Raw genomic sequence first — 26,079 nt, forward strand, 5'->3', positions numbered from 1 at the left:
TACAGAACCCATGCCAGGCAGCCCAGTACTATTGGTGGAGTTTCCATGTGTAGGTGGTCCCACCCATGTCCTTTGCTGGTAACCAGGCAACTCCCCAACTGGCACGGTAGGGTAAAAATAACTAAGGTCAAGTGCCCGGATGGGTGTACTCGAAGTCTGGCGTGGTCCCTCACAAATGTGTGAGACTACCAGTCTATCACCAAAATTGACTATTACGCAGTTTTGTGGAATGTCTTTCTTCCTCCATCCCTACCCAACTTACTCTGCGGGCAAACAGAATTTGCCTGTGTACGTTTGGGGGTAATGGTCTATTGATGTTCAGCCAGTGGATTATTTTATTCTTTAACCGCTTCCGTGCGGCGCCGTAGCCGCGCCCTGTGCTGGACATTCCAGAACAGGGCGCGGTCGTGACGGAACCGTTCCGTCATCAGCACAGCTCAGCCTTGACTGATGACGGAACGGTTCCGTCACAAGCATGGAAGGGGTTAACACAGTAAATGATTCTGTGCTACCCTCGGCTAGACCAGGGACCCCTGCCAAAACTACCACGAGGGGGACTGACTCCGGGGGCAGATCGATGTGAGCTAATGTGTTTGTGTGCTTATCAGATCCCTTTATGCCCCCCTGTGTCAATGTCGCTGAACCCTCTTCCACTAATTTGCGGTTTTCTCTATCACCCCTGATGGAATCGCCATTTGCCATAGGTGTTCTAGCAATACCAATAGTGGGAGCTGTTGCAATATTCCCACATGATATTCCTTCCGTTTGTGTTTTTGGGTCTCAGGCATTTGCATCAATAGTCAAATTTCCACCACCAGAGATCGTACAACCGTCAGTTGATGTCTTCTTAACCTGGCCATCAGCTTGAATAGTCTTCTGGATACCGTCTAGGTTTGACAATATTGAGTTTTCAAATTTCGCCAGTCTTCCCTCTATCAATGTGAGTCTAGCAAGTAGGAGTTGTAGGGACAAGGTAATAAGATCACCAATCTTTAACAGGAGACCATCATCCGTTGGTGGTGACATGCCAGTGGGGGTGGCAATTGGTGAGAGTACAACAGGGGGTATATCCGCATGTACTAAACCCGGGCTTTGAAAGTAAGCCCTGGGTAGACCTCCCTGTTTATTCAATTACTTACTTTTACTTACTGTTTTCCTGGTCACGTTCCTCATCAGTCAAGCCATACACCTCCTCCTGTGTCAAAGAGTTATCACTTGAATGTGAGACTCCGGTAGCAGTAGCCCTAAAATGAGCTCTCTCTGGGCTCCGTGCCAAAGTCAGACCCCCCAAAGATGAGCGTTTTGCAAACTCAAGTTCCTGATAGACACAGCGCTCTGTTAGGGCGATTTCGTGGAGGTGGCCCTTGTAATAAACTGGTCCAGGGTCCCAACCACCTGCCTGCCAGTAGCAGCTTTCCTTCCCTTTCCCTCATGGCCAGGCATTATGACTTATTAAGGTACAGTATTTTAAGTCTATAGTTCGTTGTAGCAATAAAGTGGCTAAAAACAAACCTTCGGTCCGCAGGTGTTGGAGAGGAGGTCCAGCCCAGCCTCCACCGGTCTCCAACGGGCCACGAGGAGCTTTCAAGTTGCTGTGGGCGGGACTCAGCGATTAGCAAGGCTCCTGGGACTTGGAGTCCCTGAATGGCGTTCTCCTTCTCCCCACAATCGGTTCCAAACCAGGGAAGCTGCACCAGGGAAGTACTCGCAGCTCCTGCAGTGCTTGCAATCTCACTCGCAGCTTCTTGCAGCTTCTCACAGCTTCTGCCGTGGTAGGGAAATGTCCTGCGGCTCCCGCCGCCTCAGGAAACCACTCACGGCTTCTGCCGAGGCAGTGCAATGCCTCATGGCTCCCGGCGCTTAAGGAAATGACCAGCGGCTCCTGCCGTTTTCAGGACATGACTCACGGCCTCTGCCACATCTAGGGAATTGTTCTGCGCCTCCTGACATCCACGGGAGGGCATCGCGGCTCCTGACGCTCTCTGGAAGTTCCCGCGGCTCCTGCGGTAGAAGGGCTCTCGCGGCTCCTGCCGTACACAGCTTCTCCCCAAATTCCAACACAGCCTCTCCCCTTCTGATTATTATAAGTTTGGGGTATTTTTGAATTCATTGTTTTAAGATAAATTTGCTTATTTGGGTTTATTTAAGGACTTATTAGTTATATTAGCAATAATATTGTGAGCAATATTGGGGTAATTGATATTTTTGATATGTTATATGTTTTGTTTATAGGCAACTATATTAGTGTTTCTGTTTTTTTGTGATAGATATGTAAAAAACAATGTTATTGTAAACTATATTTGTGTGTTCAATATTAGTGATTTTACTAGTTATGTATAGGGAGGCGATATTTTTATATATAATCAATATTAAAATTTCGATATATGTGTAAATTGATATTTGTAAGATCGATATTATGTCAGAGATCCCTGTATTGATGAAAAAAGTGTGGCATTCCTATATCCCATGTTGCTGGGCTAAGAACCGTTAAATGTAAATCTTCTCTTACGAAGGATATTGGAATAATTAAGTATTGAATTATGCATTAAGAAATAAAACAGCAAATTCTGTGCTATATTTAACATTTACTTTTTTTTTAGAGCTGTCGAAATGTGATGGCAAGCTCTGGTCTCTAAAAAGCTCATTAAAACAACCTTTTGCAGTGGTAGGAGAGATGGAGAGAAGGATGGAGAGAAGATGTGGAGAAGGAAGCAGAGAAGGATGGAGAAGTCGATGGAGGGTTAGATGAGAGAAGGATGATGATGGATGGAGAGAAGCATGAATGGATTTAAAGGAAATAAAGTGATGGGGAGAATGGAAGATAAGATGGATGGATGGAATAGATGGATGGATCAAAAAGAGATGAAGGAAAAAAACTGAAAGATGGAGAGGAGGAAGGGCGGATTCAATAAAGATAGAGATAAGAAAGGATGCATGGATGGAAAGACAGAAGGAAGAAAGGATGGATAGATAGATGGATGGATTAGTTGATTGATGGAGAGAATAGAAAAATAAAGAAAGGAACCTAAATAAAATTAAACAAGACAGAAAGTTAGGGAGAAGGAGAGAAGGAAATTTTACAATTTCAGAATTACGTCTACTACCTGAAGGATTGCTTAAATCATGTGCTGCACTCTCTCACTCTTGAGACATGGTTCAAAGTGTGAGGTGTTTTATTTATATGACTACTACCCTGCTCTCACCTTTCCCACGAGTTGTGCTCTTGTCGATTAGGGGTTTTAGAGTCAGAGAAACTTGTCAGAGAAACTCTTACATATGAAGGTGATGTCACAAAGCCAAGCCCTCAACGCCACAGTCAGTAGGCACTCGTATTAGACATTTTATATTGAGTTAGAATTTGTTATGGATTATTCTCAAGTAAAGTAGATGTGTAAGAATTATCAACAAAATAGTAAGTACCTCAGCAACTAAATGCAATGGATAAACTACAAATATGCTCCAAACATTGTTCATAGCGGAAACCCAATTGACGCCATTCCATCTGATCTCATTCCGATGAGCTGGAGGGGCTCACTGTTGCATGGGATATCGGCTGCCATACCCTGCCTGGGTACCCTGGGTTGCCCTTGTGATTGGATTGTGTGGATTACCTGCTACTGCCTTGTATTGTTGGCCGGTGGTGGTTGCTTGTTTTCTGGCGAGGCTCTCCGCCGGCTGTGGCGTAATCGTTGATATCCAATTACTGTGGCTGGGTGTTCACTACCTGGTATCTTACAGGCCCATGAAGAGCAATTACAACACATGCATCAGCAGATCAACTCCCTCCAGGCAAGGGCTGATGATGCGGAAGGCCGTGCATGCTGGAATAACCTCCAAATCGTGGGTCTGCCGGAGGAGACGGAAGGATCCATGCCTACGGAATACATTGAGAACTGGTTAAAGACTACTATGGGCCCGACCGGACAGTCCGCACACTTCATCCAATTCCAGGTGCCAACCCGCGTCCCATCCTGGCCAGGATTTTAAATTACAGTGATCGAGATCATCTACTGCAGGCGGCAAGAGATAATGGTCCTCTGCAGATTGATAATGCAAAGATTTCAATAATCCCGTATTATACTTTGGTAGTCCAGCGTAGAAGAAGGCACGTGCTTGGGCAGCGGGCCCGTCATTTGCTTTATTGTTCCCGGCAAAACTGAAAATCCTCCATAACCAGTGCTCCCTGTTTTTTGATACCCCTGACAGCGCGTGGGAATGGCTGGACAAGACGTTCCCCGATGTCCAACCTATGAGACGTATGGATTCCTCACTGCCTAAATTGCAACGTCCCCGTAAGAGGGGACTCCTCTCTCAAAGTTCGGTCTCCAGTTCCTTGGTTCGTCAGCAAGTACTGGAGGGCAGGCAAAGGGCTCTACACACTACATCCACTTTTCGCACCACTCGCCCGGATATCAGCTCTAGCCGGTCTGAGGGGTTGAACACAGACACTGATTCTGATGGTAGCGTTGCACTGTTTCCTTCTGTGACCTCACAACTTAGCAATGATCCTCTAGCCTCAGGGGACTCTTAGTTCTTTGTCTTATAACTTGTATGATATGCTCAGTCTATTGTTGTTTTACTGTCCTGATTGAAGTGCTGTTGTTTACCATATACGCCTTTGCCCGACTGGCAAAGCATCATGGAACCTGTATGCCAATGCGACAGGTGGGAACGGACGAGCAAGTTCCCTGGCCCGGCCCACGTTCTGGGCACTTTCATGTGTTACTTACTGCTATTGTGTGGCAGTTGATGGTGTTGGCGACCTTCCACCAAAGGCGTTAGCACTGGTTGAATGTGAAGCTTGTTAACTTTGTTTTCACGGTTTGGTCGAACGATGTTTGGGCGTTGGACCAAGTATTGGGATACTGTTGAGTTTGTTGTAACTATGCCGCATGGTCTGTGGGTTGTGGGGGGTGGGTGGGCGGCGTTGGGATCCGGGGTGGTTTCTCATACTATTTGATAATGCCTACTGTTAATTCTTACACGTTTGTCTCGTGGAATGTTCGAGGTATGGGTTCTGTGGCTAAAAGACATAGAATAGCTGCGCGATTACATCGCTGTAAAGCACCCATACTTTGCTTTCAAAAGACACATTTGATCCCCACTGAAACTATGAAACTACAAAGGAGATGGCGTGGTCAATTTTTTTCAACAGCATTTTCGGCCTTTTCTAGGGGAGCTGCTATTTGGATTCGGGCGGGCATCCCCTTCTCTCTTAATGAGAGCAAAATAGATGACCAGGGCGTTTTTTTCTTTTGCTGGGAACGTTGGATGGTAGAAAGGTAGTGCTGGGGTCCCTCTATGCACCAAATACGGCTCAAGAGGCATTCTTTACGCAAGTATCCTGGGCACTTGCTGGCTGGTCCCATTTCCCGTGGCTTTTGGGTGGTGGTTTAAATGCGGTATTTAACATTAGTCTAGATCGTTCCCATCCTCCTTTATTTAACACTGCAGCGAGGGTGCAGGCCGTGACCATTGGGCGCAGGATTGGGCTTTATTAGACTTCTGGAGGGCAATTCATTTGAACATGAGGGAATATTCCTTTTACTCCTACCCCCATAAGTTGCACACACGTTTGGATCACTTTCTTTGATCCCCATATTTATCCTCTTCTGTTAAACATTGTGAGTTTCTGGGCAAGACTATATCTGACCATAAGCCCATAGAATTACGGTTCACTTGGGGCCATTCCCCTGCTCCAATTGCAACGTGGAGAATGCAGCCTATACAATTGGAGGACCAGGTGTATCGGGCCGCACCGAATACAGCTATTGATACATATTTTGTTGATAATGAGGGTACTGCCTCGTCCAGAGCTATTGAGTGGGAGGCCTTCAAAGTGACTGTACGTGGGGTTGCCATGGAGACTTTGGCAGGATTGCGGAGGGAAACAATCAGGGATATCACTGACCTAGAGGGGGAATTACAGGCCCTGGAGGTAGCGGCTCAGCAGAGTGTAGACGGCGCAGATCCACTTCAATCCGCTAGTTGTTGGAGCGCTTACGTCTGATAGATTTGAATGTCTACACAATGCGTACACACTCCGAGGTGGATAGGGCGGGTACACTATTGGCGATACTGATCCAACCTATGGTGAGTCCTACTCCCATTTTAGCTGTGAATACGATTAATAACGTATTAGTTACATCTCAGGGTGAGATCAGTGCTGCGTTTCAGGAGTAATATGCTCATTTGTTTACCGCCCCATGTTTAGATGTCTCGGCTCCCACGCTTTCCTTCTGTCTGAGGTCCAGCTTCCCACAGTTTCTGATTTGATTGCCAAGGATTTAGCTTCTCCGAAATCTGTTGCAGAGATCCGGGTGGCGATAAAGGCGTTGGCCCGCAACAAGACGCCAGGCTCCGACGGCCTCCCTGTGGAGTTTTATTCCACTTTTGTGGATATGTTGATCCCAAGGTTGTTGCAACTCTATACTACTTCCTTGGAGGGCAGGATCTTGCCTCCTAATACCAGGGAGGCGATAGTCACGTCGTTATTAAAACCGGATAAGGCACCAACTGATCTCCTATCTAATAGGCCGCTTTCTATTCTGAATACAGAATACAAGATACTCAGTAAGGTCTTGACGTCTTAACTCCTTCCACTCCTTCCCCAATTGATCCATACGGAACAATGTGGATTCATACCCCAACACAGTACCTCTCTGAATATCCGCCGGCTTCATGCCTTAATGCACGCAGTGTCTGACTCTTCCCCTCTTGCTAGTTGCTTGTCTTTAGACGTGCGCCAGGCTTTTGATACTCTCAGCTGGCCGTATATGTTAGCGGTTTTGTCTAAATTTGGCCTACCTCAATCCTATTGTGCATGGATTAAATTGTTGTATACTTGTCCCACAGCGCGCGCTAAGATGGGTAGGACCATCTCTCCCTCTTATATAATATCCCGGGGTACGTGCCAGGGCTGCCCCTTATCTCCCATGCTTTTTGTGTTGGCCCTCGAACCTCTTGCACAGTTTCTGCGTCATATTATGATCCCTTATGGCATCCCCTTGCGTGGGGTGATACATTTAGTATCATTATACGCGGATGATATGCTGTTATATTTTCGAGATTTGGATGTTGATAAACGCATGATAGCTGCTACCTTTTCTAGATTTGGGGACATTTCTGGTTTGTGTCTTAACGCCTCTAGATCGGTTGCCTTCGCCTTCTATAATATGTATGCTTCTCTCACTCTACAATTTGGTCGGATGCACTTTCTGGTCGAGCCTGTCACTTTTAGGTATTTGGAGATTACTGTCTATAGATCAAACACCGATACCATAGAGGGTAATGTAGTTCGCATCATTATTTCGCTGTGCTCCCAGATCACCTTTTGGAATTCGTTGCAATTGATGGTGGCGGGCCGCTTGACTGTGTCAAAAATGGTTATGCTACCCCGCATCCTTTAATACTTTGTGAACTTACCAGTGGTCCTTCCGGCCTGGATTTTTAAACTACTTGACACGGTGTTATCATCTTTAATATGGGGGACGGGCAGGCATCGGTTGGCGCTGCCTAAGCTGCAGCTACCTAGTGCAGCAGGAGGCATGGGGGCACCTGATTTTAAAACGTATTGTATAGTGGGACAATCGGAGTGGAAGGCATATTGGTTGGGGGGTAAGAATTTATTTGAAATTGGGTACTCCCTGGAATTTTTGAAACGTGGGCTTCTTCAGTCACAACTCTGTCCGGGTGCACAAAAGTTTTGTGAGCCTCCTTACTTGTTGCAGGTTGCATTACATTATTGGGCACAGGTGAAAAGGCTGGCTAGGTTGCCATTTCCATACGCCCCGAATATCCCCCTATGTGGACGGCCTACTAGCCGTGGAGTACTATCGATGATTCAAATACAGTGGTGGACCCGAGAGGGGTGGGGACAGTCAGGGAATTATTTCTCGAAGGCCAATTGATGCCACATGATGAGTTTGCACGTGCTAACTCAGTGCCTAAAAGTTTGTTTCTCACTTATGCTGCTGTAGTGCGCTTCATTCGAACTTATTGGTACACAGATCAAACAAAACCCCCAACTTTCCAATTGCTGAAATCGCTACACATTATGGGACACGGCCGACACTTGGTGCGCTGACTCTGTCGAGGCTTGAGAGAATATTTGCATGCTCCATTGATACATCTTAGGCAGAAGTGGGACTTGATCTTGGGGCGGAAATTAGAAGATAGGGAGTGGGCTCAAATGTTAGAACATCCCCAGCGAGTCTCTCAGAATTGCCTTCTAAAAACAATCCAATTATTTATAATCCATAAAGCATACCTTGCCCCGCCAACGATACAAAAGATGTTTCCTACTGTGTCCTCGGCATGTCCGGGATGTAAGACGCCTGAAGCTGATTTCCTTCATTCGAGATAGGGCTGTCCGGTGCTGCAAGGGTTTTGGTCAGAGGTTGTCTGGGGGTTGGAGGTATTGACAGAGCGCACACCATGGGACACAATTGAGGCCTGCCTTCTGGGACTATTCTCTCTCCCTAAGAAGGCAAAATTGCTACTCACATTTACAGGATTGACTTTGATGTTGGCTAAACGTATGATAACACAATGCTGGAAGTCTACTCTAGCGCCGCGAGTAGGCGCTTGGTGTGAAGAAGTGGGCAGATGGGCGGTTGCTGAAAGGGAGGCTTTACACCGCGAAGAGTACAGGGGACTGCAAAAGCAGCCGATTTCTCTGGACTGGGCACACGTAGTAGAACAATTCAAGGCTGTCGAGGAAGACGAGCCTGTGGTTTTGCAAAGTGGTATGCTGGAAAGTTGTACAGTTGTCTGACTGCTAACAAAATAAGGCCTGCGCACACTCTACCTGGGCGCCTCCCGTTCATTTCTCTTATTTCTGGCTCTGCTCCTTTTATCCCTTCTCCTTTTGTCTCTCCTTCTCCCTTTTTGCTCCCCTTGTTTCCCCTTGTTTCCCCTGCCCCCTCTCTTTCCACACCCTTCCCTGAGGTTCTCAGACCTGACACGTACCGGATGCAGGAACATCAGCGTTGTGTATAGTCTCTGTGGCGGTGATTACGTTACTTGTTTAGTTTGGGTATTGGCTGGGGTGGGATACTTTGGTTGGGGGTTGTAAGGGGTACTGCACCTGATCAAGCATACAAGGGTCGTTATTTGATTTATGAAAATACAGTTTGTACACACATGCTGCAAATATTGTTGTACTTTCTGTAGAGTGACTTCACTCCATGTCGACTTTGCCTAAGCATGCGGACAAGATTTATACCGAATTGCTCTTTTGAAAGTTCTCAAATGCTTATTATCTATTGTGCACCTGGATATTATATGCAGTGCTCAATAAAAATATTTTCACAAAAAAAACATTGTTCATAGCACCTCCCTAACCTTTAATAAAAATTCCTAATTGTATTACATTTAATTGGCTTGCAGCTACATATTTTTGTTTTAAAATATTTCATATAAATCCCCACCCCCTACGTATTTGCATCCCGTAGGCCTGAAATCAGATAATCGGTTTTCAGTATCTCTCTCACCAGCAATCAGTCAGCCTGCTTGCCCATACCAATTTTAGGATGTTTTATTCGATTTTCATGCACTAGAGTCCATTAAGCAAGGGGGAACCCTCACACGTCTGCCCTCCTGTTGCTTCGTAGGACAAAAGAAAATACTATTTTTAGTTGATTAGGAAGCATACATGCTCTACTGCATTGTATCTTTTTAATGCAACAGCATGGAACTTCCACAAGGTCAACGTGCAAGTAGATCTCTAGGTGCTGTGGATGGTGGAGAGATTGGTAAAATTCACCTCTAGCTATTGATACATGAGCAGCAAAAATATGCGATAGTTTAGCATATGCAATTTCTGTTACCAAGAATTGAAGCTAAAAATCCCACATTGTTGAACGCTAGAATTTTGTAGCCCTAGTACTTCTGTCATGCACTCGGATCCATTCAGAGCACCCGCAAGGATCATGGTAACATGCATCAAAGTCTGTGACCTGTAACCTTATCAAACAATGGGAAAAGTGTGCCACATATTACACTACGAGGAGGACAAAGAAACAACAGTGGCATAAGGGAAGATAAGTCAAATTAGACACATTTTACTTTAAATATGGATTCATCTAAAGGATAGGGACCCTGCTCTCCCATCTGATCATTTTTTCATACATAACTAACCCACAAAGACCTCCAACCTGAAGTAAAAACGGGCCAAAGAAAGATATCTACTACTACTACTACTTTAATGTCGACCTAGGACAGCTTCAGAATTTAGGAAGAAATGTTTGGTTTTGTAATTTTCTGGCTTCTGCTAATGTATTGAAGAATTTTTCATAGTGCTCCTAACCTTATGTTCTTCTTCTCTCTCAAAATACCTTAGATAATCTATGTGGCACGCAACGCTAAGGATTCAGCTGTGTCCTACTTCCATTTCTACAAGATGGCGAAGCGGTATCCAGAGCCTGGCACATGGCCTGAGTACTTGGAAAAGTTTATAGCTGGAGATGGTGAGAAGCTAAGCAGAGGACTCTGTAGAAGAATCTTAGCGGTCGTACGTAGAATCTATTGATGTTAGCATTTACTGTCACCAGCAGTATAGGAAGGAAGCACATGTTGACTATGTAGTCGTAAAATGAACACTTGGTATAGACTTACATCCCTCTCCACGTATGTGAAAGGACAGAATATGTAATGCAAGCCTTCCATGACTGCTTATGTATTACAGACCTTCCCCATCACTTCTGTCATTTACTAATCGTGCTTCTGGCTGCCTCTACCCTCACCAGCCCATGTACCATCCATGCGCTACCGTGTAAATATATTTGTGTTTGTTATTGTAAATAAATGTGTATTGTTTATACGTTGAAAAAAAGAGATACAAAATTATATGTATAATGATTTACATCGAATCCAAAACCTGGTGTGAGTGTGGTCTTTAAATTAAATAGTTGGTTGCTTTGAGAAGGATTTCTCATCAGTGGATTAATTAAAGTTTCCATTGAGTTTATTGTGAAAGATTGTTGTATCTATTCCACTGCATTACCTTTTTTTTGGCCTACTAGCTGACACAGCCACTGTTGCCCACATGCCAATACACTATAGCAGCCTGACCCTTTCAATTCACACACAGATACTTCCTCCCGTGTGTGATAAACTGCCAACTCCCACAGTGCCGCCATAGGAAAAATCTAACAAGTTTTGCTGTAGTGAGTATATAATACTAGTCGATGCATCTCTCTGCCTTTTGACCCTACCGTTACTGTTCTCATACAGGGTACGTGCTGCAGGCTGACCTTTTCCATTGTGTGTATGTACTGACCATATGCCATAGTCTGACCTCTTCTGCTGCTGCCAGTGTGCTTCCCGCATCCTTTTGGGTGACTAATGATGTAATAATTGGATCGCCACCTCCAGCATCACCACTGTGGCAGGTGAATCCAGCATCACCTCCCAGTTTTCCATATCTCTCACTACAGGGCATGGACGGTGAGAGTTGAAATCCCCTACACAACTCTGTCAATAGCAATTTCCATATTCCACTTTTAGCATATGGAGGCAGCTGAACTCACCTGAAAAGGTCCCATCATGTCCCACATCAACATGAGTAACTCCTAGAGGTGACAGGCACACTCTTATATTTAGGATCAGATGGCAGGTTTTGACAATGTAGTCTGTAGGCACCAGGGAGACTCAGAATGCTATTGCAGAGCAAGCATTATACCTTATTATTTTTTAAATGCTTTTGTTTATGTAAAGGACCTACAAATAGAAAAAAACATTCTCCTTTGGAAATCTTTGGTGGTTAACATGAAAATCCAGGGGCAGCCATGTTGATATTTAGCCGTGGTGCCAATATGAGGATTTGCTTGTGTGTAAGCAAATTATTTGGAGTCACAGTTTAGTTCAGGTAGGCTATGAATCAATAACAGGGTCCCACATTTTCGGTAAAATGTATCCTTTTCAAGTCGCTCTAAAGTCAATAAAAACATCATAGATGTTGCGCTGGTTGCATTCATATTCAAGGGCTTGTGGAATCAAAATGTTACCCTGTAAGAGCACTTCTACCTTACGTTATATTTGCATATGTCTTGTCTGCTTTAATTCCCATGCTTCTTGCTTCTTCTTTGGCTTTGCCTGATTTGTGTTACCACTTTACCATAATAGTTCCTGTTTGTCTCTACCTGCCCCTTATGATCTGGATCTTGAATGGCGTGTTACTCCTGGGGTCACTGTTACATGGGTAGGGGGTGTGTTCAGTTTCTTTACAGAGGGCATTGCCTAGAAGGTGTATTTAAAACCGAATGAAACTTACGAAAATGTGTGCAAAATTAGATCAGATTCTCCACTATGCCACTTACGGTCTAACCTGAGTATGAGTAAAAGGAGGACTCAGTCCTGCAACGCTATTGGAAGTGCTTGCCAGTTGGGTGTTTTGCCAAATTCCCTAAACCCTGGCCTGCTTTTGTTACATTCTTTATTGTGTTTCATATTCACCCCAAATGTAATTATGAGTTGTTGTCACTGTTGTGTATTCTTGTTGTATGCTTCGTTTGTGCTAGTGATTGCGTTGTTAATTTTCTAACATCCACCCCCCCTTAAAAACTAGTGGCATATGGCTCCTGGTACGACCATGTGAAAGGCTGGGAGGAGAAGGTCCACGACCACCCTATGCTCTACCTGTTCTATGAGGATATGAAGGAGGTGAGTGCTGCAGGATAAAAGCTGCCATCTTGAATCCTACTTATGGCACCAGTGAGATTTTAATGCATAGGTTTTCTGACTCACTCAAGGAAATAAGGGAGACTATTTCAGTATATCAGAGCATAGTTTCAGTGCCAATAAAAAAACTCATGAACAGTGGAAGTCTGGTCTACTAAAAATTGTGATATTTCCCAACAACAGCTCTAGTGTCACTGAAAAATGGAGAGAGCTTGGCATCTGCCAGATCTTGCTCCAGTCATTTATGGAACTCAATTCCAGTTGTCCAGCGGGCCACTCCCACTCTGCTTATGGTGAATACGTGAGCCAGCATGACATTACCATCAATTCCAACCCATAGAGAAAAAAAATGCCCACCAATTCAAGTTTCACCCTCTCTGGCGGCAATTCAGAGCTTGGTTCCATACATGCTCCTAACTGAAATCTGCTATTAAGTCTTTCAATCCCCCTCCTAGAATATTTTACATATTTGCATGTCCACTTGCATCCTACTGTCTACATCTTCTGTGCCATCTTCCTTTACACACTAGTTCTCTTCACTTCTAATTAGGTGTGTCTTGACAGCATGGCTGTCTGAAAGATGAATTGAACTCAATGTGCAGAGAGCAGGCTTTAGGTCAGCCGCGTCAGTCATCATCTGAAATAGTGTACACCTATCGCCTAATGGTATTGGCTGTTTGGTGTATCACTGCACCTCCTAGGAAGTGCTTCTAATGTATTCCAAAGGGACTATTTGACCATAAAATGTACACTCAGCCCTGACAAAAGTTACACATATATTGCATTTAGTCTGAAGACACATATTACCTCAAATAACGAATCCGCCAATGTAGAACTCTGACAGTAGAATCTTAAATTTAGATGTATTCACTTCTCTGCATTGGAGACGATATATCATTGCTCACTGCATGCCAAACATAAGTAACCACTGTGGTTAAGGACAGTCACAATCACACAAAGGACTTAGTCTCTCGCCCCAGCTGGTCAACAGAAGGGCACAAAGGACCTCCCAACTAACGCACATCATGTCTTGAAATTTTTAAATCAGCTTAGTTTGTAATTTTGTTTTAAATGTCTTTGGTGTATGACCCCCACCTGTTTGAAAGCAAATCTTGTGAGCCTACCACATGGAATATACCTTTGGAAATTGTCTTGTAAATTAGCATTGTTGTAGCTGGTTTTTATACACCTACAAACATTTCCTCCCACTAAATTCGGGTCTGTCTGCCTCAATCGGATGCATCAAGCGAAAGTGCTACCTGTAGCACCTGAAGAAACATGTTGCATCATTTCCTCAGTAGGACCCCTGTTATAGGTCCTGGTCCCTGCTAGATTGTACACTTTCTCCTGATGCTGGTGGCGCTCAGGTGCAGATCCCAGTGATCTGTATCCAACATCTGGAGCTGAAGATTCAGGGCTGAGAAGAATAAGAGGGGGAAGGCCGGACAACTGCTGTTCTTACAGCATCCATTTCAGGACATCCTCATTCCTCACTTCTCATCCCTACTTCTTATCTCTATTTCTCATCCATCATCCGTATTTCTCATCCACAATTTCTACTTCTCTCGCGTCATCCCTACTTCTCATCCATCATCACTACTTCTTATCCATCATCCCTGCTTCTTACCCCTACTTCTCATCCACCATCCCTGCTTCTCAGTCATCCTCCCTACTTCTCATCCCTGCTTCTCATCCATCATCCCTACTTCTCATCCCTGCTTCCTATTCCTACTTCTCATTCATCATTCCTACTTCTCATCCATCATCCCTAATTTCTCATCCATTATCCCTGCTTCTCATTCCTACTTCTCATGCATCATCCCTACTTCTCTTCCATAATCCCTACTTCCCACTCATCATCCTTGCTTCTCAGCCATCATCCTTGGTTCTCAGCCCTACTTCTCTTCTAAGACACATCCTTCCCATCCCTACTTATCATCCATCATCCCTACTTCTCATACCTACTTCTCATCCATCATTCCTTCTTATCATTAATCGTCCCTCGGTTAGTCAAATCCACTTTATTCGGTTAATAAAAAACATAAAGGTACACAACAACCCTCATATACACCACATAAAAACATATAAAAAAGATATATTAAAATAATCTTAGGCACCATAAAAACATTTAATCTCCAGCTGCATAGAGTTAATTTAAAATGGACTTCAGCCTTTGTATTAAATCAATCAAACAATCTATGCACGATGTCTTTGAGATTTCTCTAGGGCACAAGGGATAATCAAACATTCAAACTTCATTTAAAGCGGCATTCATTTAAAACACAGATTGTCATGATTATAAAAGAGCCTCAACATGACTTGGCATGATGGGCTTTCTTTGCCTTTCCATAACAGCAGCAACTAAAAAACTGGCAATGTAAAAAATCTCCCATGTGCAACTCAGCATCTGTAGGTACACTAAGGCAGGCCGTACCTGAATAAACCCTTTTCCCTTTAAAATAGGCACTAAAAACTTTCTGCGAATTTCATGAAAGTGGTCACAAAACATGATAAAGTGCATGGTGTCTTGGGTGGAGAAGTTATCACATGTGCAAGGCCCTAAATCTTTCACCTTTCTCCAACCCTGCGGTTCGGCCAATATATAGAGCAAAAGACGAAATTTGAATCTGGTTAATACAAAGCGGTGATAGGGCTTTGTTACAACTTTTAAATATGGTTCTATCAATGGAGATGTTTTCAGCAAAAGATAGGCTCGTACCATGGTTTTCATTATCTCATTTACCTCTCTCTCAGTGTACATCATGTTTAAAATATGTTTTTTAACCCAGGGTAGATCCTCTTCCCTGATATTGTTTGGAGACTTAAAGAGATCGGGACGCCCTATTTTCTTTGTTATGGTCTTTACATACCGTAACCACAGGATGCAACTGGCTCTATGCAAGGATAGACAATCTCGGGCAATCTCTCGATTCATCGTAAATTCTGGATTAACCCAAATCATTATCCAGTTTATGAGTGGAGCCAGTCCTATCAGGTCAGAAACAAAGCCAGTGCCTAATTCTTCGTGAATAATATGACGGAGTGGATTGTGGAACTGAGAGTAAGTTCCTGAAAACTTGTTTTCCACTATTTGTAATTCCTCTACTGGCTTGTAGCACCAGATTTCAGACCCATACTTAGCTATATCAATACATTTAGATCAATAAATATTAAGCATAGCTTCAATTGGCCTAGCCCCGAGTCTCTGTACAAAACCAAGGACAGCTACTGTTGATCTTACCATGGCATGCTTTTTTGCTTTCTTTTGTGGTACCCAAGATTCCCCCTCATCAAACAGTACCCCTAAGTATGTAAATGAGGTCACCGATGTTGATACAGTTCCTTTGCAGCAGACCCTCCTGACGCGGCCAGCCCGATGGGGTTGTAGGCGGTTTGCTGTACTTCTTCCCCTACCCCTTTTGATGTGAACAAACTGTGGTGCAGTGCCCGACCAATGGGATGTAGGCACCCTGCTGTGTCAGTTTTGCATAAAGTCAATAAAGGTCTCTTTGAAGAAAAAAAAACAGTTCTTTTGTAGCAGAATATTTTAAACTTTTTGGCTCTCTGGCCCTTGACCATAGTGTGCAATTTAGAAATATTGGGGCATATTCACAAGAACGTGTGATAACTACAGCAAGCGTAGCGTAACGCAACTTTTAACATCGCAGCCTAATGCAGGAAAATAACCCTGTGTCAACATGAAATTCTCAACAAGGCGGTAGCATGCGAAAGACACCAGATAACGAGCTAAATGTCCTCGTGAAAATCGATGCCACGTTGCAAAAAAACATGCGATGAGGCCAACCGCGGGACAAAAAGTAGCGAAAACCAGCCACAGGCCTGCTAATCCCACGCGTCTAGCAGGAAAATGCACCATAAAAACCATGTGGAAAATACACCAAAAACAAGCCAAAGCACGTAGCAACATGGATGCACCCTGACCCTGTGCAGAGGCCTACTCGAATCCCACAACCCCCACAGACCACCAGCAAGGAACAACGGGATCGGGGAAGGCCAAGGTGAAGAGGGAGAGGAAGACGGGGTGCCGACCGCAGGAAAACAAGACCAGCATCACGAAGGTGACAGAACACTACCAGCAACTGACGCACAAGCAGACCACCTGGAATGCAGTTGGAGTGCTGAGGAGGCCAATCCAGGAAACCAGTAGGCGACGGCATGACGCGACAACCTAAACCAGGCACCAACCCGCTGCCAACAGGAAGGCAGCAACAGCGACAGGAGGTGGCAGTCCAGCGACACTGGAGGAGCTGGAGGAAACCCAGGCCACAGTCATTAGTGTGGAGACAGTGCAAGGAGTAGGGAGTACAGACACAGCTCGAGAGGACCAGAAACAACACCAACAGGGAGTGCAACGAACAGGGCCTGAGGGGACAGGGGAAAATGGGCACAATAGCACACATCCACAATGAGGCGTAGCACACTGGACACCCACAAACACCCAGAATCATGTCCCAAATCCCCTTGGCACACTGCAGCACACACACATAGCACGAACAGCACACCCACATTGACGAAAATGTGGAACTACGTGGATTGCCAACACTGCAGAACAGAGGACACAACTGGCTCCACACATGCACAGAAACATGGCCACTACAGCTGACAGAGCTGGTAACAGTAAAATGGGAATGTACGTGTACGACCTCACATTTGTCATGTAGTCCAAATGTACACATACCCACAGACGAATTCAGCACACCCAAACAGTCACAATGTACACTACCATACAGTCTGCATGCATGTTCCAGGCCCCTTTATTGGCAGGGCCACATGTACAGTGACGCCTGTGCTGGATGTGTGTGGGGTGAGTGTAAGCCAACCCGCACAGAATGTCTGGTGTTGGCAACCACTTGGACATTGGACACCAGTGCAATGCAAACAGAAAACACATGCAATACAAAGTCAACTGATGAGCAACATGGGGTGAGCCGGATAAAGTCCAGAGGACAGCCAACATGCAAACAGACGTGGCCGTGAGTCACAGTGCACTGGGCTGTGGACACTAGAGATGAGCGTGCTCATGTGCAGAAAATGTCTTGGATTGTGTCCCTTGGATATATTCCTGATGCAGATGCAGTGGGGTGTATCAGACCTGCATCATCTTCACCATCATCGTCTCAGGGCTCCAATACTGTTTAAGGTGACATACCTACGCAACCGCTCCACAGCACAAAACACAATCAGCTACGGACAATGGCCTGCGGTACACTGAGTCACTGGCACCTGGAGTGCTGAGCAGGGAATCAGGCCGATGACGGCATCCATGGCAGGCAGATGGCATTTGGAGGTGGTCCTTGCGGTGGTGGTGTGTGCCTCCTGCGTTGATGCGTCATCCGGGCCGGTCTGGACTCGCTTTGGTGAGTGAGCCCTGGTGGGACGCATTTGCGCCGGAGGCTGCGTACAGCGTAAGGCCACAGAGTCATGGCATTGATGAGCTCAAGGTCCACGCCTCAGGGGCCAACCTAAGTCTCCGGAGAAGGGTTCCCGGACTTGACCAGCACAGAGCTAGTGGCCCAAATGCACTGCGGCCAGCACAGGCACCCAGGCATGGGACGATGACTTGCGGTGCAGTCAGATGGGCAATGCGACCTGAGCAGGTAACCATCAGTGTATGTTTGAGAGCTTAAATTGAACAAAGTCCGTAATGATATTAACGAAGGTTAAAAATACAATAGTCACTGTGTACCAAGTTCACTCAGTTCCAAAGTCTTTTGGAGTCTAAAGAAATAAGTTCCTAAGAAACAGTATTTCAATATTCATAGTCAGAGGGTGCCAAGTTCACTTTAAAATAATCAGACTTAGCTTCCATGTGTTTTCCCATGCAATGCTTCACTGAAGCCAGCTCCCAGCAGGGTGATGAAACTGACGCGCTGTTCTCAGGAAACTGAAGCGTGACGGCAATCAGCTGTTGGAGGAACACGTAGCGCTGATCTTCCTTTCTTCTGGTAACTGGATTCTCTAGGAGTGTGCCGATGAAGGCTTTGGGAGCGTTCCAATCGACGAAGGTGAAAAAGCCAAGCGCTGCGCGATGAAGGGTGTGGCTATTTATAACCTGATTTACGGGCATTGCCAAACGTGTCAGGAACGTGACACAGCAACAATGTAAGCATGTGTTTCCAAAACGTGCTAAAGTATTTCTGCAGTTCGGTGGGGAATTAAGTCTTGGTCTCCATGGAGAACATAAATAGGCATAAGGGGACATGATTTGCGAGCAATTATAAATAAACATAAATCAAGCACTGGTAAAATCCAGCAACAAAGTATACTGCCATTTTTGGTATACATGTTTGTTGAAGCAAGTGATATATACATACTGACCATGGGGATGTTTAAATATAACACAAACAGTACCAGTACCAGCCCGGTTCCTAAGAGTCCCCCCCACAAAGACCCTACCACAGGTCTTGGTTTAGTGGGATTCTGCATATTAAACAATCGCACTAGTCGGGGGGCATGAACAGAGGATGCGGGTTCCCATGAGTTTTCCTCTGATCCATATCATTTCCAAGCCCATAGATAATATAAAACCCCTTGCACACGCCTTGAGTCAAGTATCTTAGCTACTTCAAACTCCCAGTTGTCATCAATCTTAATGGGGGGTGGTGGAGAACCATCTCGAGTCATGGGAGAGTAAGGTTTGATCAGGAAGACATGAAACACTGGGTGGATTTGTAGGTCATTAGGGAGCTCTAACTTAAGTGTAACTGGATTAATCACTTTAATTATTGGAGATGGACCCAAGTACCCTGGATGCAATTTGCATGACCAACTCAGTCTCAAATTCCCTGTGGAGAGCCAAACCTGATCCCCAATATTATATACTGGCGCTGGTTGTCTATGACTATCTGCCTGAGTCTTCATTTGTTTTTGGTAAGTTGTCAAATGTTTTAGAACTTGAGTTTGGATGTGTAGTAAATTTTTATGATGTTCTTGTACTGCTGGAAGTGACGTGGTTCCTGTGATTGTGGTTACTGGAAGCATTCGAGGATTATATCCTAGTAAACAAAAGAAAGGGGAAACCCCTATTGCTGAGTGCTTAGTGTTATTATATACAAACTCTACAATGGGATAGGCCTTGGTACACGGCTACCACAACGTTTCCAGTGCCCTACGACCCCGTCCTTCTTAATAAACAGGCGCACCCACCTATGCCTCTTACACTCCTTGTGGATCGCCACATTTTCCTAACTCTTGGCCTTCCCACTGCCGCCAATACCCAGCGTCCTACCCCGCCCATCGCCCAGACACTGGACCTCACACACACGCATCCTTGTGTGCCTTACACCTATCTGCTGCATCGACACACCCGCCTTGATCTATTCCACAGATTCCTCAGCCAATGACTTTCTATTTTGTCCGGGGCTCCCACGTCCCACCTGCATCTAATACTTGATGCGGGACTCTCATACAGGTTTTGCTGACCCAGCACTCCAACCTTTTGCGCACAGCATACCCCCGACTGGGTTGAATTATCAACGGTCACATGGGGCCTGCTCTCTTCTTGTTTCCAAACACGAAACAGCCCTGAAGAGTCACAGGATCACTCTTTGTGATGAAACACGTATCGGCTGGTTGTTTGCTTTAACACAGTCGTTGCTTTGTGATATAAAAAATACTTTTTTCAAACTTACTCTGGTGTCGACCGCCACATTGTTACTACATGAAACACGTATACTGACTTTGTGATATCCTCACCACTTGTGCCCAGGACTGTGCTTGAAGCCCAGGAACCATTGGAAATCCTTTAGGGATCCCGGGGTTTCCCATCATAAGATGGCTTGCACTTTCGAATTATCCATAGCAATGCCTTCGGGAGTAAAAAGACCTCAATGTTAGTGGAATGAAAAACGCACTTGTCGAGTTTAGCAAAAAGATTGTGTTCTCGCATTCGTTGCAGCACTGCTCTAACATGACCAATATGTTCTTCTGTGGAGGATGAGTAAATGAGATGTAATCGATGTAACAGATAACAAACACGTCTAAGAAGTCATTTAACACTTCATTAATGAAAAATTGGAAGGCTGCAGGTGCATTGCACAGGCGAAAGGCATCACAGTGTATTCAAATAAGCCGAATTTTGTCTGGAAGGCGGTCTTCCATTCTTCATCCGCATTAAATGGTATGCACCTCACAGATCCAATTTGGTGAAAATGATAGATTGACGTACCTCATTAAGAAGAACCGGTATTAATGGAAGAGGATACCTAGGCTTAACCGTGACCTTATTTAGGGCGCGATAATCAATGCAGGCGCGTAACTCTTTATTTTTCTTTTGAACAAAAAAAAAGTGGAGAGCTCACAGGTGATGTAGAGTGTCTGATGAATCCTTTGAGTAAAAGATCATCAATGTATTCCTTAAGGTGCAGGGTTTCAGGTTCAGACAGCTCATATATTCTGCTACATGGTAGCGAGGCTCCCGGAATCAAATTGATACAACAATCATATGACCTATGGGGGGGTAATTAGGTTGCCTGCTTTTCAGAAAATACATCCTAGAAATCCTCATAGATTGTTGGTAAAATTATGCTCTTATTTGTAGGAGATGTGGGTCTATATGACTCTTGTGTTGAAGCACAATGTAAAGAAATAACCAGCTGTTGTCTACTTGCATAACAAGAATGCCAGCAGTGAATGGAATCTAGTGTTATGTAACTGGACCCAAGGTATGCCTAAAATGGCTTAAAAAACAGGGGTGTTGATTAGATCAACCTGTATTAATTCAGAGTTTCCATCTGCACATTACATAGTCAAAGGCGCAATTTGATGAAGAATCAAACCAGAATTATTTATTATTTATTTATTTTGCCATTTGTAAAGCGCTCTGCAACCCTACGGGCATCCTGGCGCTGAGTAAATAGGCTGAAAAGTACTGTGCAACAGATAAGGGACAAGAACTCGGGATCTAAAGGTTTGAGTTTTTCGGGAAGAGCCATGTTTTCACCTTTTTTCGAAAGGGCAGTAGCTCACTTGTTTTTCTGATGTCAGTTGGTAGGCTATTCCATAATTGAGCTGCCGCTTTACTAAAAGCTCTACCACCAAGGGTGGTTTTCTTAATCCTGGGTACATTAACAAAATTTAAGGAGGAGGATCGAAGAGACCGGGTGGGTTCGTACCAGTTAAGTTTGTTTTGAAGTGGTCGGGGGCCTAGGCCATGCACTGCTCTAAAGACAATGCATAAGGATTTAAAGCGGATCCTCTGATGTATGGGTAGCCAATGTAAGTCAGCCAGGGCAAGGGTGGTAGAGGATCTTCGCTCTCGAGACAGTGCCAGCTTTGCTGCTGCCGCCTGGATACTCTGAAGCCTGGAAATAAGATGTACTGGAAATAAGATAGTTCTGACCCATCAACTGCCCTTACAGGTTCAGGAGTCTCTTTTTGAACTCCTTCGCTGCGGCGGCTATTCCGCCGCAGCACTAAGGGGGAGGCGGGGCCGTGCGGCGGTCCCGTGATCATGACGGAAGGAACCGCTCTGTCACGGCCCTCGGGTGAGATGTGCTTGTGTCTAGAGCATGTGCTAAGCCAATATCAACAAAGTTTCCAGCAGCCCCAGAATCTAACAGGATAGGTATTACTTTCCTCACTTGATGTGAAATAATCAGGGTAACAATGAGAGTAAGATGACGTGGTGTAGCTGCAGTAGTATTGGCTAAATAATGAGATGGGGCTGTGTTGCCCAGAGAGGTTGATAAGGGAGCCTTAGTCCTTATTGGGCCAGGGAGTTTTCCAATACTATGGTATCATTAGTTATGACAGGTGTTGGAGCTGTAGTAAGTCCTAATGCCCTTCTAGTAACCCTGGGCGGCCAACTATGATACACTCGCGTAGTTTGCATAGTTTGTGCTACTTCGCGCTATGCGAATTGCACATAGCACAGTGCAAAAACGCGTAGCATAGCGTAGTTGGCATTTTTTGCTTGCTCGCGGTCCTCAAGGTGAAGTTGGCGACCGCGAGCGAGCAAAATGACAACCTGGCAAGACTTTTTCCTCATTCGCGATCAGCAACATCAAGTTGGCGATTGCGAGCGTGGAAAATAAACCTCCTGGCAAGATTCTCAACGCGGGGAGGTCAGGTTTCTCATTGCGAGTAGTCGCGTATGTTCCCGACTGCTCGCAATGAGAAACTACCAGTCAGCGTTGAGAAAGCTGCGGCAGAAAATGACAGCTCGCACTGTGTGAGATGCCATTTTCAATGATTGCACAGTGCGGACAAGCATCCTGTACTATGCAATCATCCCGAACAGCGTACGACGCAGTTCGTGTATCTCGTGTAGTGCAAAGTGCACTTTGCGTAGCTACGCATAACACTACTATGCAAACTATGCCCAGGGTTATCTTCTAGAAGGGGTTTTGACTAAACAGTCCCGAGCAAAGTGGCCTGCAATACCACAGTAAAGACATAGATTTAAGCACCTTCCGCTGTCTTTTTTGTCTTGTGAAAGAGGTCCTCTGACACCGCCAATTTGCATTGGTTCTGAGGAATCAGGAGATGGGGGAATACTAGGATGTTCTCTTTTACTACTTTTAACAATAACCACTCTTGCGAAATCCCCACAAGTTTTTTTAGTCTTTGCGATCTCCAAGACGATGATCCAGCCAGACCACCAAGTCAATAAATTCAGTACAGTCTGTAGGAGGATTCACAATTTGTGCAAGTTAGTAAATTACTTTATTTGATTTAGTTTAAATCATAAAAAGAGCGGCTTAACCGCTAAAACACATAAACACATGTGGCGTAAAATTCATGAGAGAAACAGTGCAATTAGTGCCTTTAGTCTTGTAGGAGTTATTCTGGCTATGTGATGTCTGATTCTTATACTGGCTCTGGCATAATTGTCTCAGCTTTTTCAAGTTCAAGTTCTGTGTCTTTCTTTTCTAGTGCGTTTGCAGCTAGATTAAAAAACTTTAATGATTTACATGCCAGTTGCACAGTTAACCCTCCTAAACATTTTATTACTGCGAATCTACAGGTCCTTATCTGCTCTTTTTTCATTAACGGCCGCAACAGTTCTTTCCGTTTAGATGATAATACCGGGCAAATACAAAGTAAGTGGAGCACTGATTCGTCTCCCTGTCCGCCGAGGCGGCAGTCCGTTGAGAGCCAGGTGTGTTTCCATTTTGGAGTTAGATCTTTAGTTGGGTACACTCCCAGTCTCAGTAAGATCAATTGCTGTTTCATTCGATTTGCAAAGTGTTCCAAAAGATATGGTTGGGGCTTTAGCTTTTTATATGTTGGCAGCACCATCCATACATTGGTTTTCGTAGTCAAAGCGGCTTTATCCTGTTCTTGAGACATTTGATTAACTGTTTTGTTGACTAATTGTTTAAACTCCGGATAGGATGATATTCTGTGCCATGCTTCCTATGCCTCAATCGATTTCTTTAAGAATGAATAAACTGAATTACTCTAATTGGATTGCTTTTCGACCTCCAGCCAACAATAATGTGCCAGAGAGTCATCCTCTGCTGCCCGCATTCTCCAGTAATATTTAACCAGTGCTCCTTGTCTTGACATGGTCTGGTTTTTTAACCCAAATTCAAGTCTGATCCGTGCTTGAGAGATATGGCGCAGAATGTTAAACAATTTTTTGAAGAGACTGGTTTGGGCGATGTTCAGAGATGTTGCGTCTTTTGTATTTAAGAGTTCGGAGCCGTATGTTATTGAAGGTAAGAATTTTGATGCCACGACCTTTAATAAGTGGGTGGTTGAGCAGTCACTGAGTTTTTTTTGCAAGGTTTTGAATGCAAATAATAGCTGTTTAGCTTTTGTTTTCCGCTGTTGTTGGTGTTGCTTATAATTAAGGCGGCGATCCAAAATTAATCCCAGATACTTGTATGTCCCCTCACGGTCCAGGCGATTACTGTTGATCGCCCAAGTGAATTTGGGTATTTTTTAATGTGGGCTTGAAAAACACATGACCTTTGTTTTTTTAAAGTTTATATGTAGTTGGTTTAGGTCTGTGTATTCTACTAATTTGTTTATTAGACGTTGAAGGCCACGAGGCATTTGGGAGAGCAGCACAATGTCGTCTGCATATTGCAAACTTGCTATTCGCACATTCCCCAGTTTTGGAGGATCACCTAATGTTGAACGTAGGTTATAATCTAGATCGGCTGTATATATATTAAATAAACAGGGGGCTAAGACACACCCCTGTTTTAAGCCATTGGTGGTGGTAATTTTATTTGTTAGAGTTCGACCATCTCCCATTTTTATTTGTACCCATGTTTTTGAATAGAGATTAATTATAGCATTCAATAGGGTTGTGGGTGCACCCCAGGATTCCATTTTTGCCCACAAGGTTTGTCTAGGGACCTTATCGAAGGCCGCCTTGAGATCCACGAAACACGCATACAAAACCTTTGAATTGGCAATAGATTGATTAGCCAAGAGTGTAACGGTGGATATGTGCCCATTCCGGCTCGAAAGCCTGTCTGTGTGTTGGGGATCAGTTTAATCTTATCTACCCAATCCTCCAGATCTTTCAGCAAGTTTGCAGCATACATTTTTGCCTCAAAATCTATGAGGGCTATTAACCTGTAATTTGAGGGATTTGCGCAAGCCCCTGATTTAAGTATTGGATGCAATATGCTTCCTCGCCAAGAGTCTGGGATAGTATGGGATTCCGACATATTAGCAAACAGTGTGGCTAGATGGTTAGACCAAAATGCGAAATCTTTTTTGAATAGGGCGTTGGGCAGACCGTTTGGTCCCAGCGCCCCATCGGATCTCTGTTTTTTTAATATTCAATACTTGTTTTTCTGTGATCTGGCTATTGGCGCTTGATTGATCAGACCCTGATGTTTCAGGATGGTCTTGCTGAAATTTTCCTTCCATTTGTTTGTGTTGTGAATTACTGTGATATTTCAGGTTGTTCAGATTGCATGTCATGTGATCTAGGGCCTGTGAGGTTGGTTTCAGTGTCTCTGCCTTCCTCTGCTCTCTTATTGGGGTATCACTGGAGGTACTGTGGTTTGGTTGTGTCGCCTTCCATGATTCATTTTCAGAGGTGACTCTGGGGGCTGTCTGGGGATTATATGTAGCTTCTATGTGAGCTCGCCATACGTGCTCGGTTATGTCTGAGTTGTAATGCCGATTTTTTCCATTGGATAAAACATTAATTTGGGCCCAGAACTGCTTGGAATTTTGTTGTTGACTCACGTGGAGCATTTTTGTCCAAAACTGCTCATTATATATACGTTTAGCGTTCCGGATCTCTTTTTTTAGATCACTTTTCATTTGTTTGATTGTTATCAGGATCTCCCGGGAAGGTTGTTGACCGTGAGTCCGCGTTTGTCTCAAAGCTTTGTTTAATTTTAGTTTTTTTATCCTTAGAGCATTGGTGTACCATTCTGACGCGCTGATCCTGGCAGCTTTTTG

At 44.5% G+C, this 26,079-nt stretch overlaps 1 protein-coding gene across 1 annotated transcript in view; it reads left to right on the top strand.

The window, feature by feature from the left end:
- Window positions 1–26,079, top strand: part of LOC144755208 (sulfotransferase 1 family member D1-like) — a 302,794-nt gene that overhangs the window by 171,874 nt on the left and 104,841 nt on the right. Inside the window, exons 5-6 of the mRNA XM_078643899.1 lie at window positions 10,343–10,469; window positions 12,569–12,663. Coding sequence (XP_078500025.1) covers window positions 10,343–10,469; window positions 12,569–12,663 — 222 coding nt within the window. The remainder of the gene's footprint in view (window positions 1–10,342; window positions 10,470–12,568; window positions 12,664–26,079) is intronic.

Source organism: Lissotriton helveticus, chromosome 5_1, assembly GCF_964261635.1.
Source record: "Lissotriton helveticus chromosome 5_1, aLisHel1.1, whole genome shotgun sequence".
NCBI classification, from domain to species: Eukaryota; Metazoa; Chordata; class Amphibia; order Caudata; family Salamandridae; genus Lissotriton; species Lissotriton helveticus.